The 17,780-nt window shown below is 38.4% G+C and overlaps 2 protein-coding genes across 5 annotated transcripts in view; both read right to left on the reverse strand.

The window, feature by feature from the left end:
* The window catches only part of HELZ2 (helicase with zinc finger 2), a 36,332-nt gene extending 31,890 nt beyond the window's left edge, over positions 1-4,442 (reverse strand). The window contains exons 1-2 of the mRNA XM_072414321.1: positions 4,343-4,442; positions 2,876-3,013 (exon numbers count right to left, since the gene is read on the reverse strand). The gene's annotated coding sequence lies outside the window, so the exon portion shown is untranslated. The remainder of the gene's footprint in view (positions 1-2,875; positions 3,014-4,342) is intronic.
* On the reverse strand, positions 3,783-17,774 carry GMEB2 (glucocorticoid modulatory element binding protein 2). Of its 4 annotated transcripts, none has more exons than XM_072414322.1 (10): positions 17,585-17,774; positions 17,222-17,361; positions 13,749-13,843; positions 13,100-13,236; positions 12,745-12,848; positions 10,485-10,642; positions 9,586-9,666; positions 9,052-9,192; positions 8,248-8,370; positions 3,783-7,296 (listed from the first exon to the last, which is right to left on the reverse strand). In XM_072414322.1, the coding sequence occupies exons 1-10, from the start codon at positions 17,624-17,626 to the stop codon at positions 6,656-6,658; spliced, it is 1,662 nt and encodes a 553-aa protein (XP_072270423.1). In that variant the 5' UTR covers positions 17,627-17,774; the 3' UTR covers positions 3,783-6,655. The 4 variants fall into 4 exon arrangements, with proteins under 4 accessions (XP_072270423.1, XP_072270424.1, XP_072270427.1 ...); XM_072414323.1 differs by having other exon boundaries at positions 17,222-17,479; XM_072414326.1 differs by lacking the exons at positions 17,222-17,361; positions 17,585-17,774 and adding an exon at positions 13,446-13,496 and having other exon boundaries at positions 13,749-13,838.
* Positions 17,775-17,780: the final 6 nt, after the last annotated feature.

Raw genomic sequence — 17,780 nt, forward strand, 5'->3', positions numbered from 1 at the left:
AACCTTAGTGTTTTAATATAATAGTTCTATATTATTACACTATATAATATTATTATTGTATCATTATATTAAACCTCACCTTAGTGTTATAATATAATAGTAATAAAATCAGCATGAAAAACAAAATCGTTCAAGCAACACTTATACAGGCCATGGTATAACCTTGCAGACCTGTTTATATATATAAACAGGTATTGCCACTTTTTGCAGGTAAAATCCACCCCGAGTCACTCTCAGGATTATCTGCTAGGGGGGTGAATGAGTTACAAGTTACAGATCAGCTCTTAAAATCACCCACAACCTCAGCTGTGTTTAGCAAAAGATTTCTTCTGCAAATCATGCAAACCGCCTCCTACAAGCCTCTGTCCTGCACACAAGCAAGCAGGGAATCCTTAACTCGGGGACTACCTGTATGTATATATATATATATTTGTAATGTATCAATATGCATATGTTATCAATGTAATGCTTAAATATTAAGTCCAAAAAAATATCTCTTAATTCTCAGAAAAGATTTTAAACATTATATTTTCACCACTGTCATAAAATACCATTGGAGGAGCAAGTGCACTAACTAGATACCCTAGATTGTAGTGTCAATTTGCAGGTCATACACACCTATAGAAATCCCAATCATCCAGGGCTACCATGATCAGTAGGACCTCCGTCATGAACCATTCTTCAATGTTGACAAGGAAGATTTCTTCTCATAGGCATTAAATCAGATCTTCTGAATATCAGGATAAGAAAGATCTCACACTCTTTTTTGTCTCATACTTCAAGTAAATCTATTGTTTTTCAACTTCCTAGGGGCCTAACAGCATGACCACTCCAGTAACAGAGTTGCCAAACCCTGGTCAGGGACAGGAGACAAATAAATGAGGAGTGGGAAAACTTTGTTATCCTGATATTCAGGAGATGTGATTATATGGGCCCGATTTATAAAAGCTATTCAAGGTAGGAGAAGATACACTTTCATAAGTGAAGTTGGGTGATCCAGCAAACCTGGAATGGATTTCTTAAAAGTAATTTTTTAGCAAATGGTTTCAATTCTGGACCAGATCTATTCCAGGTTTGCTGTATCACCCAGGTTCGCTGACAAAAGTGTATTGGAGAGCTTAAATAAATCAGGTCTAATGCCTGTGAGAAGAAATCTATCTCTTCTCCAACAGGGAGGATTCATTTGTGACCAAGGTGGTTCTGACTGTGGTCATCCTTAATAATTGGGGTCTCCACGGGGGCGTATGAACTGTAATTTGACACTATGATCTGGGTTACATAGGTTATAAAAAGCCATCAGTCCATTCCAAGTTCACCCACTAGGGAAATAAACTTATCCTGGATAAAAAAACCCTATAGACATAGTTGATCCAAAGGAGGGCAAAAAAAACCCTGGCACAATTTGCTCCAATGGAAGAGATCAGATGTTCCCCGAAGTCTGTTATTTTTACTTTAAAGCTTTAATCCCCAGTTATATTCTGTGCTTCTAGAAAAGCATCCAGCTTTTTCTTAAAGCAATCTATAGTACTTATGAATGCATTTACACCTCCAATAGTATCTGGTGACATTAGTGGAAACATCTGCAGAATAACAAGTGCCTCCATCATGGTCTAAGAAAACAAACTTTTACTCTCTGGGAACAATGTTGATATGTTTGTAGTTATTGTTGGAGTAACACCTGCTTTATCACATTCTTCATGCTTGTAATATTCTGTTAAATCATCATTGTCAAAATAATGTTACTTCTTTTCATTTTTTTCTGGACAGTTAACAGAAGCATTACTTATAGACCTGTTCCTGTCCAGCTTAAGGGTTTGTGTTGATGGGCGTGCTAGTCAAACACTGCAGTCAAATAGAAAATTCTTGCAGCACAAAAAGTCTAAATGAGCCCTTAGTTTGTTAATCATTAGGACATAAGTGGAGTGTGTGATCAGCTTGCTTTGGGTCAAACCAGATCATTTTGGGGTTGACACTGGAAAAGGAAGGGGGCTGGTAGTATAATTAGGATTGTGGAAAAAAAATGTAGTATTCTTGTATTTGCAAAAGACTGCACAGAATGCTAGAACAAACCTAGGAATAAGCCCAGCAAAGAAGTCATTTTTTTGTACCCAATGAAATGTGATTGGCCCTCCTAGGCAATAGAAGTTTTCCTGTTGTTTTCTTTGACCCATTCTTCATAAGAGCTGGATCTAATTGCCTTTGTATTTTAGATGAGAAGCATTTTGAAGCATCATATTCTGGGTCTTTTACCACAATGTGAACTTGCATTCTTGTGTTTAGAGCTGCATTTGCATGAGTTTTGCTACATCTGCATTGCACATTCTCACTCTTTTAATACAAAATCTGCTTAGAGATGGTATATACTTGTCACTGGAAATATTCTTCTTGTTCATTTACAGGGACATTACAAAGAAAAGGCTCCATATAGTGATGTGCAGCTCTACACAGAGAAGAGGGGGTTGGCTAAAGAGTGTGGACCACTGTAAACTCTGTATAAGTCCGGTCCAGGGGCCAATTGTGGCCCGTGTTCAGATTTTCACTGGCCCGCAGCCTCTGTCATAAAATCAATAATATGTGGCCTGCCAGCACTGTTGACCACAATATAAAATACACATGTACAAAAAAATATTTTTTATTTCATTAGAGTTGATCAACCGCCTTGCAATTATTGGCCGGCTACTTGGTGGGCATAAGGGAGTCCCCTACATCATTATAGTGGGCGTGTGCTGTGTGGGACTCGCATGCACCACACCAACACTGAGTACGTGCTGAACGTTCAGCCCCCACACATTTTCACCTCACCAAATCTGGCCCTCTTTGCAAAACGTTTGGAAACCCCCGTTATAGAGGAACTATGGGCAAAAAGTTTTGTTACCTGTAGATCAGTTATTTTTTACTGTCTGAATTGGGTGACAGCAAAGGTCTTCCTGCAGTGACACTGCAACTTGTAGACAGGATAGTCACATAATTAGTTTTCAGTGTTTAACCCAGAATCATTTTTCTCTGAAGGAAGCTGAAAAATATTTGGAATTACTAGATCATATTTATATCATTTTGTTTTACCTTTCACTGTTCTACATGTTTTGATTCTTGTATAAGAAATCCAAAAAGTAAACCTGTACTACATTTTCAAAGTTTAGGAGCTCCAGTCCAGTCTGGAGACAGATACAATATGGCAGATTGTGTAGCTTAGCTATAAAAGGAAAGTTTTTTTAAAGGTTCTGAATGAAAGTAAACCATGCAATGCTGGGGTATATGCTTGTTTTGTCAACACTTAAAGGTATAATCAGATTCTTGCCTTAGCACAGGTTTAGTTATTCTAATAAGGGCCTACTGGAGCAGGGTTAGGAGCAATGTCTGCTGAAACAACAAGTAATAAAGTCTGTCTTTATAACCATTTTGCTACACCTAGACAAAACATGCATTTAGGGATTATTCACAATAAAATAAGTGTTAAGATACTAGAATCCCCCTTTTATTAAATATTAGCATCCACTCCACCCTTTGCATTCCAAGCTTCTGAAGATTAGAAAAGTAGTGTTGACAAAAAGTTGCTTCCAGTTCTTGCTTAATGGTACTTCCAGTGTCAGACGAAATGTGATCAAAGCCTCAGTACCTGTCCCATGACCAACATCATTCCATGGTCTCAAAATAAAAAGTTTTTTCCGACACCTATCAACATTTTATTGAGGTTTAACCAAAGGGGAAATATAATTAACATATTCCTAATTTAAACAAGAAGCCATCTTGAATGGAAAAGTGACAGAACAAAAAATGACACATGGTGTTTCAGTGTTTTATTCCTCCTGTTACATCAGCCAGTGACTCCTTTCAGTAAATAGTCAGGCGGGGTTCAGTTATAAGCAATACAGGCAGATCCCTGTGTACATCTAGGCACTATAAACACAGGGAAAAATGAGTCCAGTCCATCATATCAAAAAATACATAACAAGAAAACAACTTCATAACCTAATGAATTTCTTTTTACTGATTGCTATAGAGATGCATTATGGACAAAAAACACCCTTACTAAGATACATTGAGGCTTATGGATGATTCCTGAAAAAGAGTCAGCGCAGGACATTTCAGTTCTGAGTGCATACTAGCATACTGAATTGGCATTTAGTCCTTCCACTCGTCTTAGCCGTTGCAAGCAGAGACACCAGCCCTGATTAACATGCATTAGGCTTCATATTTAAGGGCTATCCATTTTAGATTTCAAATAGGGGCAATCTAGATGGGATATGTCAAGGCTACATAGCCCAGTGGTGTGCAACTAGAACTGAAATATCACTTCTAGACCACTATCTCTCTATAACAGGCTAAATATAATGGGGGTTACCTTTGTTTCATTAGTCCCCTCCATCCTTCAGACTGTCTGCGTTGTCTTACAATAGAGAATATATTCCTTTCTGCTACCAGGAATCATTTTATCAAGAAACTGATAAAGTAAAGAAACGAGAAGTAAATTGTTGCTGATTTATTAGTGAGCTGTGAAATTTAAACAAAATAAATATTTTCTGCAAATGTATAGTGAACAAAAACACAAAAGTCATACCTGCTGCTGAATTAAGATTTATTTTCCTAAAAGAAAACACTACTGATGAGGGTCGACTATGGGCAACAAAAGAACATTTCTTTCCACCAGTTTGATTATTTGGATTTATTAGGCCAACCCAACAGAATTTTATTCTGAATTTGGTGCCAGAAAATTGAAATACCTTCAGCCAAAAAAAAAACCTGCTAGTTTTTGGTAAACGTGAGGGACCATCTCCGTTTTGAGAGCTTTTACACTAAGGAAACAAAGCAGAGGTTCATATTCTTCTTTATTAAATAAATTGATTGAAGGAAAAAGAATGTCAGAAATAATTTATATAGCCACCTGTCCCACGGTCTATTCCTCCAATCTTTGCACTAGCAAAGCAATGGCCTCCTCTTGTTGAATTTGCAGTTCCTTCCACAGACCCCTATGTCCCTAGGACTGTACACAGGGGTACAGTCACCTGTGTCACAGGGGTCAACAGAAGGAACCATATTATATAAAGTGGGGACTATGAAGATTTCCTTGGCGACTTAAGCTACTAAACAGAGCAAAGATGGAAGGAACAAGTAGTGGGATGGGGGAGTATAAGCCCTTTCTCTTTCACAGGTTGTGCTTTTTGGTGTTAGTCCTTTAAAGTTTCCAAAAATTTGCATGAAATAAGCTTATAGTTTCTTTTGTTTGTCTGCTGCACCATTGAGATTTTTAATTATGATTTTCTAAGTAAGCAATGAAAGCAGCAAGTAATCAGAAGCCTCTTATAACATCTAGAATACCCTTGCAGAAGTAATGATAAAGTACTAATGTGGATGGGTTGTAGCATACCTCATCTAGAATCCTACCTTATGAGTCACTGGAAGAAGCTTATCTGGAGTTGGCTTTACTCCCAATACTGGTATTGCTTGCTGCATGCTTGTTCTTTGTCAAAAACACAATCAGTATTGAAGATAGTAGCAGACAGCCCACTAGTATTTTCAAAAGATGAGCATTGGCAGGATCCATTTTTTTTCTCTCAAAATGTAGTGCAAGGTCTCACTTAAAGTTGTTGGATTTTATGTAAATGCTCATTCATCAAAAATATTTCTTTCAGTTATGTATTTTGGAGATTGATGAAATATCCAGTCTTAGTAAAGCTATTTTGAGGAATGCAGCAGCTAAAATTAAAATCCACTACACTTTAGTGAGCTCTCGAACTTCCACACACATTGCAACTTCTCTATCAGTGAGGTCCAATAAATCAAAAAAAAGTGAAATCACACAGAATTCAGCCTGCGCTTTCATTAGGAAAGAAACGATTGAGCTGAAAGTAAAGAAATTGTTAAAAGCTGACAAAATGTTATTTTACATTTACACCCATTCTAACCCTGTCTGCTGCTGCATACATCACTTGGAGCACAGCACTGGTATCAGAGTGTTTATGAAAGTGCCACACTATGCCAGCCTTGTGCCATCCTCGCAGCCTGAATATCACAGCTAAATGTGAAGAAAGGGCAATTTAAGCAGACAATGCTCAGCAATAATAATAATAAAAAAAAAAAAAAAAAAAGGGGCACATATTATGCTTTTATTTTTCGAATAAAATGTTTTTTGTTGACTAACTGGCTTTTGAATTCTAAATACATTTTTCCAACCTGCATGATCCCATAGGGGAAAGTTTTGATGAAAGCTGAAGGTGTCCAGCTTTCATGGAAACCCTGATTAACTTCACAGGGCTTCCAAATTCCAATACATTCAAATGTCTGTGGGTGCAAGCTTGTACATAGTTGCTCAACCTACTGTACTTTGCACATATTGGATAATAATAACACTGAAGGTTTGGGGATTCCACCTTGATGTTGAGCACCACCCACGCTCACAAAGCAAAGTGGCATCCTAGGAGTGACTGTAGCAGGATCTTACCACTAAGGCATGAGACAGTCTCTATTTTTATTCAACATCCTGTTCTGTGTCTGAACCATCTGTGGCCGTATTCTGTGCAATGCGCTGCAGATCTGTCAGCACAGAACTTCCCTCGTCCTTCTTTGGTTCATCAGCTGCTTCTAAGATCCCAATATCCATCACAGTCACATGACATCTGCCAGCAATTAAAAGGTACCAGAGCTTGTCTTCACTTTCCTACTTTTGGTCCTCGGTTAGAGATGTTACCTCTATGGTAGTATGCTCTTCTTCCCCATCTGTTGAGTCACAGGGCATGGCTACAATGGTACTCCCGGCTGGGGCTATGTGCGCCAAGTTCTGTATGGTGGCACCCAGCCCTGGCAGCGTTAACAGCTGGATGGGGCTCATCACTTTGAGAACTGTGTTGCTATCTTGCATAGCTGCTGTGCTCAGAACAGTGAGGTTGGAGGAGTCAGGGTGAATTTCCAGAGTGCCTGGGAAATTGCTACCTGAAGGAGTCAGGATAGTGTAGCCTCCCAAAACTGGGGAAGAGGGTGCACTGGCTTGGGAAGTTGAGTTTTTGTTAATGACAGTGGTGGTGGAGGAGGAGGGGATACTAGTGGATAGTACTTTGCCAAAGGGGATACTGGTCAATTGAGAAATGGACATTCCTTGAGGAAGGGTAATCTGTGTTGGCTGAGAGGACGACTGCGAGCTTATAGATGCTGGACCAGATGTTGCACGGGTTAAACGCGGCCGCTTCATTGGAGGGGGCATGCTGACTGGGGTCAGTGTCATCAGCACATTGTTTAAATGTTGAGACTTGTGCTTCAGCTCTTTAGCTCGTCTCCGATGTTCATCACACTGCTGCTCGAGTGCTGTAGAGATAAGAAAAAAAGATCCCAACAATCATTCTCAGCCCTTAATTTAACATTTTCTTAAAACATATGAAAGAAATAACACAAATAAACACAATATTATTTAAAATGTCTATCTATAGCTACACTAAGCATTATCTTTTCCATCAGCTACTCAGAGAAGTGATATAGGAAAGCCCTTGAATGCTTTTGTTTCCTGTGCAGTAGAAATGTAATAAAGAAACTGAAAGTTATTATTTCTTCATGCAACCTGTAGGATTAAACCAAGACCCAAGAAATACCACCAGACCCATTGTTTATAATACAAGGATTTTAGACAAGTGTAAGTTCTTACTTTTGAATCTCTAAAACCAATAAATATCCTAATTATTGAGAAGATCGTAAACAGCAGTAGATCTGTGTATGATACAAGAATCGTGTGTCCCATAATTCTCCAGTACATTCAGGCTGTCAGGTGCTTGAGCAGGATGGTGAAGAAATAACAACTTGTAACAACCTAACTCTCCCCAATATAAGTTATGAATAATATTTGATATGTTAAATAGGAAGGGGTGAAAATTGCTTGATGCCATTCTCTCAACACATTAGTATGCATGAGCTGCTTAAACAAGTAAAGCTTCTTAAGATGTTAACAGCAAGAGTCTGTAATTTTTTGTTTGTTTTGTGGTCAACAGCGGAAAGCCACCAGAGTCACACTTGTAACGTCCTGCACAATGCATTCTCATTCTTTTACTATTATTTAAAAAAAAGTATGGCCGAGACTATTTGTTTAGGAAACTTCCAACTAAAGACATGCTAATAATCAATGGCCACCAAAAATCAAAATTAATGGCAAAGTATCAAAACCTATGGCAAGCTTTTCGTCATTCTGGTCTGTTGTGTGACGCAGAATTTGTGCATATAGTGTGGTCATTAAAAAGAGACTTCTAGAAACCATTAGAAGAACAGTACCTGCTAGATCTCTGGTGTACTGCTCTCTCGAGCGATCCATTTGGTTTTTGTGACTGGCCAGCACCTTCTTAATCAAATCCAGCAGGCCGAAATTCTGGACAATGTTGTTAAGCAGCACAGCATCTGAAAAAAAAAAACAGAAGATGGAACTTAAGAGAAAAGAAACCAATTTACAGGTGACAGAAGCACCAGGGATAAAATCAAATTCATTTGATAGCCTGTCCCTGAAGCCCAATTAGTCCTAAAATTTACCAGTGGCTCAAAATAATGGGTTTAAGAGAAAATATTAATGTGGGTCTACCATTTAATAATTGTTTGTGTAATGTAAGGAAATAGGTTTGGGTAAGCAGTGTGTCTTTTCTTGGGACTACAGCACATGTCCCAATGCATTATTTGTAATGTACTATATTTGCTCAAGGTGAGAAAAGGGTCAATTTTAGGTTCACAAAATAGAGAGAGAGAGAAAACCAACAAAAAGGACATTTGGAATTGCGGAGTAATGTCTGAGAGAAGACCTAGACAATGTTTAAAATATAAAAACAGTTCTGGATGCAACACTTAAATATTCTCTACTGTTTACTGCTATAGATTGGACATTTAAGGGCAGAATGGCAGAGTCACAAAACGTACTGTTATTGCAAGGCATCATGCATCTGCTCTCTAAACAGACATGTTAGTATGGCTCCTTACAGTAAAGGTTTTCCACTGCAAAAAATACCCAAAAAGGACCCTACACATCACATAACCACCATGAAAAAGCAGTAAAAGAATACAGTGGTCAGGATAAGCATGGAGTAAAATTACCCTGTAATTGAATAGGGGGAGTATGCAGCCGCTGTCTCAGGCCTTTCATTGTCTCAAGCAGTTCCCGATGAAACTCTTGAATGATATCACCAAGCAGACCAGCATCACGCAGTCCCTGCCAGAAGACCAGGGTTTCATCTACTATAATACAAATTGAAGTTCAGGGTTATAAATATTAAATAATACTTTAAAATGATTTATATGCCTCACATGACAAGCCCATCTTATGTCCTATTTCCCAGTAAAGGATAGGAACCAGCCTGAATATTCCCACAAACACTTGTTTTGTCTGAAGTCATTAGGTGTTTATTTAAATGAACCGAAAAACATATTGAGCTATTTGTGAATGGAATTAAAACATCATAACGCCTAATATAGCTCACTAAATGTAAAAAAACTAACGAGCAATCTACTACAGACATTAAAATTTGCATAAAGTTTACAAATAAAAAAAATCATATGGGTTCACAGAAGACTGAAAATATATACAAAGAACTTGTTATTTGATAAAATGCCATAAAATGCAGCATTTACCTCCGACTGCAGTGCTCCATTCACCGGATGCTTCACATGTCTCTATAGTGATAGTTGCTGGGCTTCCGTTAACAGTAAAATCTGTGCAGAAAAGGAAGTTAAAATCATCATAATCCAATATGTATGCCAGATGTGGAAAGTGTTAAAAACAACCTGCCATGTGACTTCAGAAAATGATGGATACTTGGCCATCATGCTGATCCCCCTCCAGATTCCAAAAACCTATTCTAGGTATGGTCATAGCATCCACCAAAACAGCAACATTATTGTTTATCCTTTAAAATACTTAAAGATACTAGATTGGGTTCGTTCATGCAAGCTAACCAACTTTTGAAAAACCTTTAAAACAAAAAATTGTTGTACATTCACAATCACAAGTAAATATGGATGGTTGAAGGTCACTAGCTATCTCAGGGGGATAACATACATCTATCAGCCAGGAAGGTCAACCCTAGCGGGTTGCAATGACACCCAAGAACACGCATACAGGAGATGTCTCAGAGGATTTAGGGATATACATCTTGGTCAAAGGCAACACACAAACACATGGAGCATTATTAAATGTTGGTGGCAGCCATATTAGTTGACTACAATAAAAAGAATGCAAGCAAGATTAGTAGATTTATTTACATTAATCACAGCAAAATTCACTTCTGTAAGAAATCAGTAAGTCAATATTACACTTCTTGCTAAAATAAACAATTCTCAGTGTAGACCTAAGAAACACTATGGAAAAGGTCTCAGCACATAGTGTCAGAGGTAAGACACGAAGATCTAATGTGTGCCTAAAACTGAGGTTAAATTTGTTTATCCTTTAAATAAATAACTAAGATTATAAGGTCAACAACAAATGTGCTTATACTGGATGGAGAAGAAGTCATTTCAGAGTCTCCACTTACTTTCACTGGCTGCAGTGGTGATGGGAATATACTCTGTGGACACCTGGCCGCAGAGAGATAAGCGACTCCCCGTCACATCGATCTTGGTACTCCGGCAGGTGTTAGAACAGACTTTGGTGTGTTGGTAGAAATCCAGCTCCCCCGAATCCATTATTTTCCTGATAAAGTAATAGATAATTACAAATATGTTCTAATCTTGTTTTCTTTGTCCACTATAGTAAAATCAATATGTCAGATATTTTTACTATTTGATTAGACCTAAATTTAAGAATGAGAAAATGCAGTCAGTGTGTTTCCTAGTTTCGGCCTTAGCTGATCATTAAACCCCAATGAAGTTGAACATACTAAAGCAGAGGTCGCCAACCTTTTTGGTCCCACAGACCACTCAAATTACCGGTTCCTGATTGTGCATGCGCGGGGAGCCAGTTGTCAATCAAAGGGGAGGAACCTCCCCATAGTGACGTCATAACGTCATAACCCCGCCATCGCAGATCTGAGCCTGCAATGCGAGAGTGGAAGGGTTGTGTGGTGAAACACAGCCTGCCCACTTCCCTGAGCCAGGGATTTGCACAGGGGACATGGCCCGTGACTCTGGAGCACCAAAATCTTCTCGTGAACCACCAGTGGTCCGCGGACCATCGGCTGGCGACGGCTGTACTTAAGCAGCAGAAGATTGCAAATCTTACAAACCATGTATCTTCTGATCACTGCATAAAAAATGTAAACAACTTTTTTAAATGACACATTCTTTACCAAAATGTGGGTTTTGCATTAGGTTCTCCATCCTGTTCTAAAGTTTAGAAAGAACCATATCTGATTAGTGAATGTAAGATTATGTGTGAATGCTTTTTTTATATTTGTACTTAATAATGCATTTAAAGGATGTTGTTGCACTACATATAGAAGAGGACAGGGCTGGGCACACTATTGTTTTTCGTCTTTAAAGCAATTTCTTTTGGCTGTTACATGATAAATAAAATAAAGCCATGCTTCCCAACATTTTTTCCTAAACTGCAAGCAGGATTAGTTGGCACACTCTGAAGATAAGATGGCTTGCTGATCAAGTAAACAACTAAAGTTCATGAAGCATTGGCATATTTTGCCTAATTTACATAAACCAAGAGCTTAACAAACAGGATGTACCGCAACTTCCTCTACACTTGCTTTGCCAATGTGATGCTTTTTTAAAGCACCAGGACTTATTCCTACAGATTTATACTGTTCAACAGGGACTGGAACACAGAAGAGTGGAACCCAACAGCCAAGTGTTTTACTTATCCTGTCATTTTATTTAACAGTACCCATTTGTAAGTTTCTTATTGATCTCTTTCAAATATCATATCTGTCTAGCAAACCCTAAAAGGGAGCTAGATTTGATGCCTTGATTTGATTTTACTAAATGTATGCTTCCCTTCCTTAATCCCCTCCCTCCCCAATGGGCTTTGGTTAAAAGGAGAAAAGAATTGTCTCATTGTCCTGAGACGTTTGCCTTTAAAATTCTGATTACAGTTTTTACAGCTGCAGTAAAATGTAATGGCTGAAACACATGAGAGGGAGCAATAGAAGAGCATACAATATTCACAAAAGACAATTGTTTTACATAATCCTCGATAGAGAAGTCTTAAGGTAATGCAGGTAAAAGGTTTGTAAAACAAACATTAGATGGTATGGTTCTACCACAGCCAAATAGGGATAATACAAAGGCCACAGAAGCTTTCCTAGAAACTTTCAACACCTTTTCTACTAAATAATGATTTTGGTACATAAGCTAGCTCTGTGTTTAGCTTTCCTTGCAGTTACAGGAAAAAAATGTCCTGTCAAGTCTAGCAAAGACAAAAAATACTGGGCTCTAGACAGGCCATGCCTGTGATGAGTCTCACTTGGTTGTAACAAATTTCTGTATACTATTTAAGTGGTGGCCATATATCATTTTTTCTTCCAATATTAGCCTTAGCTCTTAAATCAAGAATACCCCACTAAAATAAAAATTGTAAGCCAAGTCATTTAGATTAAACAATAAAAAGAGCCATGGTACTTCTGATTGTCTGCATGATTTTACTTCAGTCATTGACATTATAGTAAAAATATTACTGAATTAAATATTTAAATTGAGGACTACAAAGGGGGAATGACAAGATAAACAACATCTGCATTGTTTGCTTTAAACTGTGTTTATAATAGTTATAATAAATAGCACAAGAAACCGAAGATAACATGCACATATTCTTAGCGACTGCAGTGTCATCACTTATTTGCTGACCTGAGCATGACTCCATTCATCCTAATAGCTCTCTTCCAGTCCTTCAAGGTTGATTTTCCCGCCAAATGTACAAATTCTTTTGGACTGATCAGATGGTCATTATACTGAAAATTGAGAGAAAATAAGATTCAATATGATATTAGTTTACTTGCTTTGGTGTGAAAAGTCAATTATACTGAGAAAAGCTCATTTCTGTTTCAGTGTACCCTTGATATCCCCACAAAACCCTGTTGCCCAAAATTTGGAGAAACAGTAAAGGGGTGATAGTAAAACACATTGGAATAACCGGCTGTAATATAGTACAGTAATGCGCAGTAAATAAAGCATTGGCTCGTATAGTTAGACTTGTGCTCACCTGCACACACTTTACATTGATTCCTGGGCACACAAACTTTCTCCAGATCAGGTTGGCCTTGCTCTCTCCACAGGTAATGGGGTAGGCAATCTCTGCTTCAAGAGTTTCTTCCTCTTCCTCCTCATCCTCCATCTTCACTTCTCAGCCATAATCATAGTCAAGAGGGAAAAGAAAAAGAACAACATTTCTGTGCATCTTCAATTTATAAATCTCTTATAAAAGAGAAGCCTGCAGGTGCACACTATGTAAATGGCAAAGCAAACAGGGGGGGCAAGGCCTGATAATAGCACTGGAAATCGTAGGACTCATGTCTAGAGCTATGTGAGATTATTAAAATATTTTTTACCTGCAAAGTACAGCACTTGCATCTGTGTCATGTTTCATTCCCCTGTCTATTCTAGACAACAGTAGAGACAGGACACCATCACTTGCATTCTGTGTAAACTCTAAAATTTTCTCACTCCCAAAGCCAAAAAGGGGAGCAAAAGTTAACGTAAATATTTGCAGCTGCAGAGGTTGGCAATAAAGAGAACCTGTCACTTTGCATGGGCAAAGAACAGGTTTACCCTTAGGTCAGAAGAAAATACTGCATCTCTCAGTAATGCTTACAAGTCCATTATTTCTGAACATAAGCAGAGACAATACATACCTAAAACAGCTTCTTTCAGTTCTGTTGAGGCACTAAAGGCGGCTGCAGCTGCAGCTGCCACGTTTTCTGATTCTAGGGCTTCTTCAGCTAGGCTCCTGAACCGAAAGAAGAACCAAAGTTTAGGACAACTGTACATTTTTGGCCATCTTAGTGAAATTACATTCGTATTGACCTATTATGATGCATTTTATTTTGCTATAGCCTGAAGTACTGGCTATGTAACCGATATAACACTGAACCATAGACAAGCACACATAAAATAAAGAACATATTTAGTATAGCTATTCATCGTAAAAAATATGAATAAATAACAAACAATGGTCTAAGCTCCTCTATTAGTTTTTCTAATAAAGCTCTGAGAACGTACTTTGAATCCTGACTTTGCTAGCTTGTTGTCACCAGGTCAAGTCAATTACCTGGAAAAAACATTACGAATGGCCGCCCAGACCTGTTTCCAGTTAGTGATGCACTAGGTTGTGAAGCCAAGCTTACCCGCAACTTCAGGAAATTCAGAAAAATACACTATTTATTAGAACTTTATTTTGATTTATTGTATTTTTTTTTTTTACATAAAGCCTATTTTTAATATCAGACTCCAGCCATAAAGACTAGCGGCCTGATTTATTAAAGCTCTCCAAGGCTGGAGAGAATACACTTTTATCAGTGAAACTGGGTGACCCAGCAAACCTGGAATAGATCTGGTCTAGGATTCAAAACATTTGCTAGGTTTGCTGGATCACCCAGTTTCACTAAAGAAAGTGTATCCTCTCCAGCCTTGGAGAGCTTTCATAAAGCAGGCCCTAGATGAGAAGAAAGCAGTCAGGACAAACAAGCTTTGCTACAGTGAACAGATGCAAACAGTAAAATTGTTTTGCTGTTCACCTTAAATGTGTAAGTCAACCATTCCCAACCAGGGTTCATCCAGATGTTGCTAGGGGTTCATTGGACTGTGGCATTTAATAATGCCTGAATAGTTCTGGTGCCACCACCACTTGTTAGAGTCAGGTACATGCCTCTAATGAAGTTATTAGTTGATATAAAGGTTTATTCCAGCCACCACTGTAAGAGGGACATTACTTCTACAGGTCACAAGTTGAAGAGGCTTTTTCTGATTGGATTTAGTAGGGGCTTCCCGAGACCTGAAAATTATTTCAGGGGTTCCTCATGGATAAAGGGGTTGGGTAAGGCTGTTTAATAACCTGCAGGTGGCACCCAGACAGGTTTTTAGTTAGTATTTGCTCTTCATATAACTGAAAAAAGTGGTGTCACTCTTCTGGATGTAAGGAATATGAGATTTATTAACCACAAAAGCAGAAATGTTCAATTGTTTTGCAGCACACTGCATGCATGGTAGTAGTTGAAGGCTAGGTTACGCAGGGCCAAATATACGGATCTAGGGTGCCATCAGGGTTTGCATGGGACCCCAGCAAAAGAAGTGTTGAATGCCGTTTGGAAAAGATTTCTGGCAAAAGAAAATAATTACTTTAAAGTTTTGCCTGGCCAATCAGGTGTTAACATTATAAAATACCAGGTATATTTAAATTCCCTAACTTGTTCTACATTCTTTATTCTGTGATTGGTCCAGAGAGAAAGGAATATGTCAGCAGCCCCCGGCTGAAGGTGTTTTATGTCAGCCCCGAGAGTACATATCTATAGCAGACCCTTGCTTGTTGCCATGGAAAAATTGTGGGAGGCAGATGGGTGCAGCCCTTAAAGCCTTGTATTTGCTTGTCTGGACTGTAGATGGCATTTCAGGACAGCAGCGAGCACAAAACTCACATTTCCATGCAAAGAATAGGCAGCTGGGAGATATCTTCCCATGCAACGTAGATTGCGGAGATCAAAACCTGCTGCAGGCATGCTAAATTATTTATGGACTGCAAGAATATGGCTGCCCTTCAGGGATAAAAAAAAAAAATAAAAAAATAAAAAAAAGCACAAAATGCTAACGTTCTCCTGGTTTTCCAAGGAAGTCAAAGAAACACAGACACTTTGCTGGTTTAAAACAAAGTTTTATGAAACCCCCATATTTAGAAAATGACAATTGCAAAAGTGGTATATTTATGATCCTTCACTGTGGTGCCTGTTTCGGAACGGTGCCCTGTAGAAACATATGTCTGGCATTTAGAAACATAAAACATAGCGGCAGTCCAGGTTTCTGACATTCCCACAAATGTCAAATACTGAAGATTCTCCAAGCATACAATTTAAATAAAAAGGAGCGAGTATGAACTCGTGCAGAGAGAGTTTTATTTTTCTTTGTACTTTAGTGACAGGGTTGGCGAAAAAAACAAAGGCAAAAGAACAATCTTACAAAGGAAGTATCTAAGGTTAACAAGTTGTACAAGATGTCAGAGCTGGGTCCTGGATGGTAGATATATTCCCTCTTGCTTTAGGTCATGGTTCCTATGAAAAAAGTTATTTACTGCAAAGAAGTCTGGGAAATTTGGTTTGGCAACCTGCGACAGAGCCCGGACTCTGTGATAGGATCTTGGTTGGCATTCCTATCCCACTGTAGTACAGCCCAGAATTCTGAACTGACCTGACAGGTATGCCCGGTGCTGGCAAGAAGCAGGAGGACCAGTCTGTGTCAAAGAGGAAGGAGTAAAGCTAAAGGGAACTGCACTGGGCAAAGACTATTGAAACTGTAATACTTGATATTTGAGTATCAGGTCCAATCCTGGTGTTGCTGCTTGGGCAGCAGGACTTTATTTGCTGAAGTAAGCCACTTTGCGTTCCGCTGGACTAAGCTGTTTTTTGTGTTATGTTTATGCTAGGGGGAAGTTGTGTTCTGAGTTAAGACTGAACCATAATAAATGGACTTTGCAAACATACTACAGTGTCCTGCGATGTCCTGATCCCCTCATATACAGGACTCAAACAACTGACCAAGTATAGAAAATAGGATGACCAAGGGAGCTTTTAACTAACAGCAATATGGTTGCCAAGCCTATATGTTATATGTATTTGTGAGGAGGAAAGCCGGAAGAAAAGTAATGGCAAAGAAAGGCAAGAAAACAAAAATCATTTACTTATGTAAGCATATAGTAGTGTCACTAACAAATCTCCACTACAAAGAAAGGATATATATATATATATATATATATATATATATATATATATATATATCCTTTGTTTGCTTCATATTGAAAACGTGGGTCTCTCCAAATCCCCTGAGGAAGCCATACTGGCGAAATGCGTTGGGGACAGAGAGACAATCTTTATCATATTGCGGAAATTTGTTGATAGATAACCATTCTATGACTGGCATACCTTTGTGTTTATTTCATACGACAGTAGTGGAGATTTGTTAGTGACACTACTATATGCTTACATAAGTAAATTATTTTTTTTCTGCCAAAAAAAGTCTTTCTTTGCCATTTCTTTTCTTCCGCCTTTCCTCCTCACAAATACTGATCAATAAAGTAACTATAAACAGATGGTATTCAGAGTTTAATATATCAGAGCCCTACCTGTTGGTAGTCACAAGAACCGCTTTCACCTCCTCCATGCTGCCTCCGTCCATTATATTATCCGGTGTTGTCACCACCACCACCTCTTCTACGTGCACGCTTACATCTGGGGTGGCCATGGTTGCTGTAGTCAGTCCGAACTGTAAGAATCACAAAACACTACTTTAGTAAAAATGGCAATAGATTTGTATAAAACACAAGCAAATGATGGTATAGCTGAAGCTGGTCCTGTGTCACTATTATTTCTGTATCTTCATTCTCAGACCAAAAAGAAAAAAAAAAAAAAACATTCAGTAAATTTTTTTAATTGCTTTACATTTGCACATGATTGATACCTTAAAACATAATGGTGCAGAAAAATACCTGATGATCAGCCAGAAATCCAGGGAGCTGGTAACTCGCCATCTGCTGCAATAAAATCCCAAACAGAATTGTCAGTCCCAAGTGCTGGACTACAGAACGTTAAATGGCCTAGACCTTCTCCAAATGCATATATCAATTTATTTCCCTGTAAATGCTAAGGACTTAACTTCCAAGAGCCAAAACACTGTGTAAAGGA

The sequence above is a fragment of the Pyxicephalus adspersus genome, chromosome 6 (genome assembly GCF_032062135.1).
Source record: "Pyxicephalus adspersus chromosome 6, UCB_Pads_2.0, whole genome shotgun sequence".
Taxonomy (NCBI): domain Eukaryota; kingdom Metazoa; phylum Chordata; class Amphibia; order Anura; family Pyxicephalidae; genus Pyxicephalus; species Pyxicephalus adspersus.

Bases quoted from the DNA above. Each gene is read 5' to 3' on its own strand.
- GMEB2 (XM_072414322.1), bottom strand. From the start codon at position 17,626: ATGGCGAGTTACCAGCTCCCTGGATTTCTGGCTGATCATCAG. The intron at 9,193-9,585 runs GTAAATGCTGCA...TTTGTATTATAG, and splicing joins ATGGAGCACTGCAGTCGGAG to TAGATGAAACCCTGGTCTTC. The intron at 8,371-9,051 runs GTAATTTTACTC...TTTTTTTTTCAG, and splicing joins TCCCCCTATTCAATTACAGG to ATGCTGTGCTGCTTAACAAC.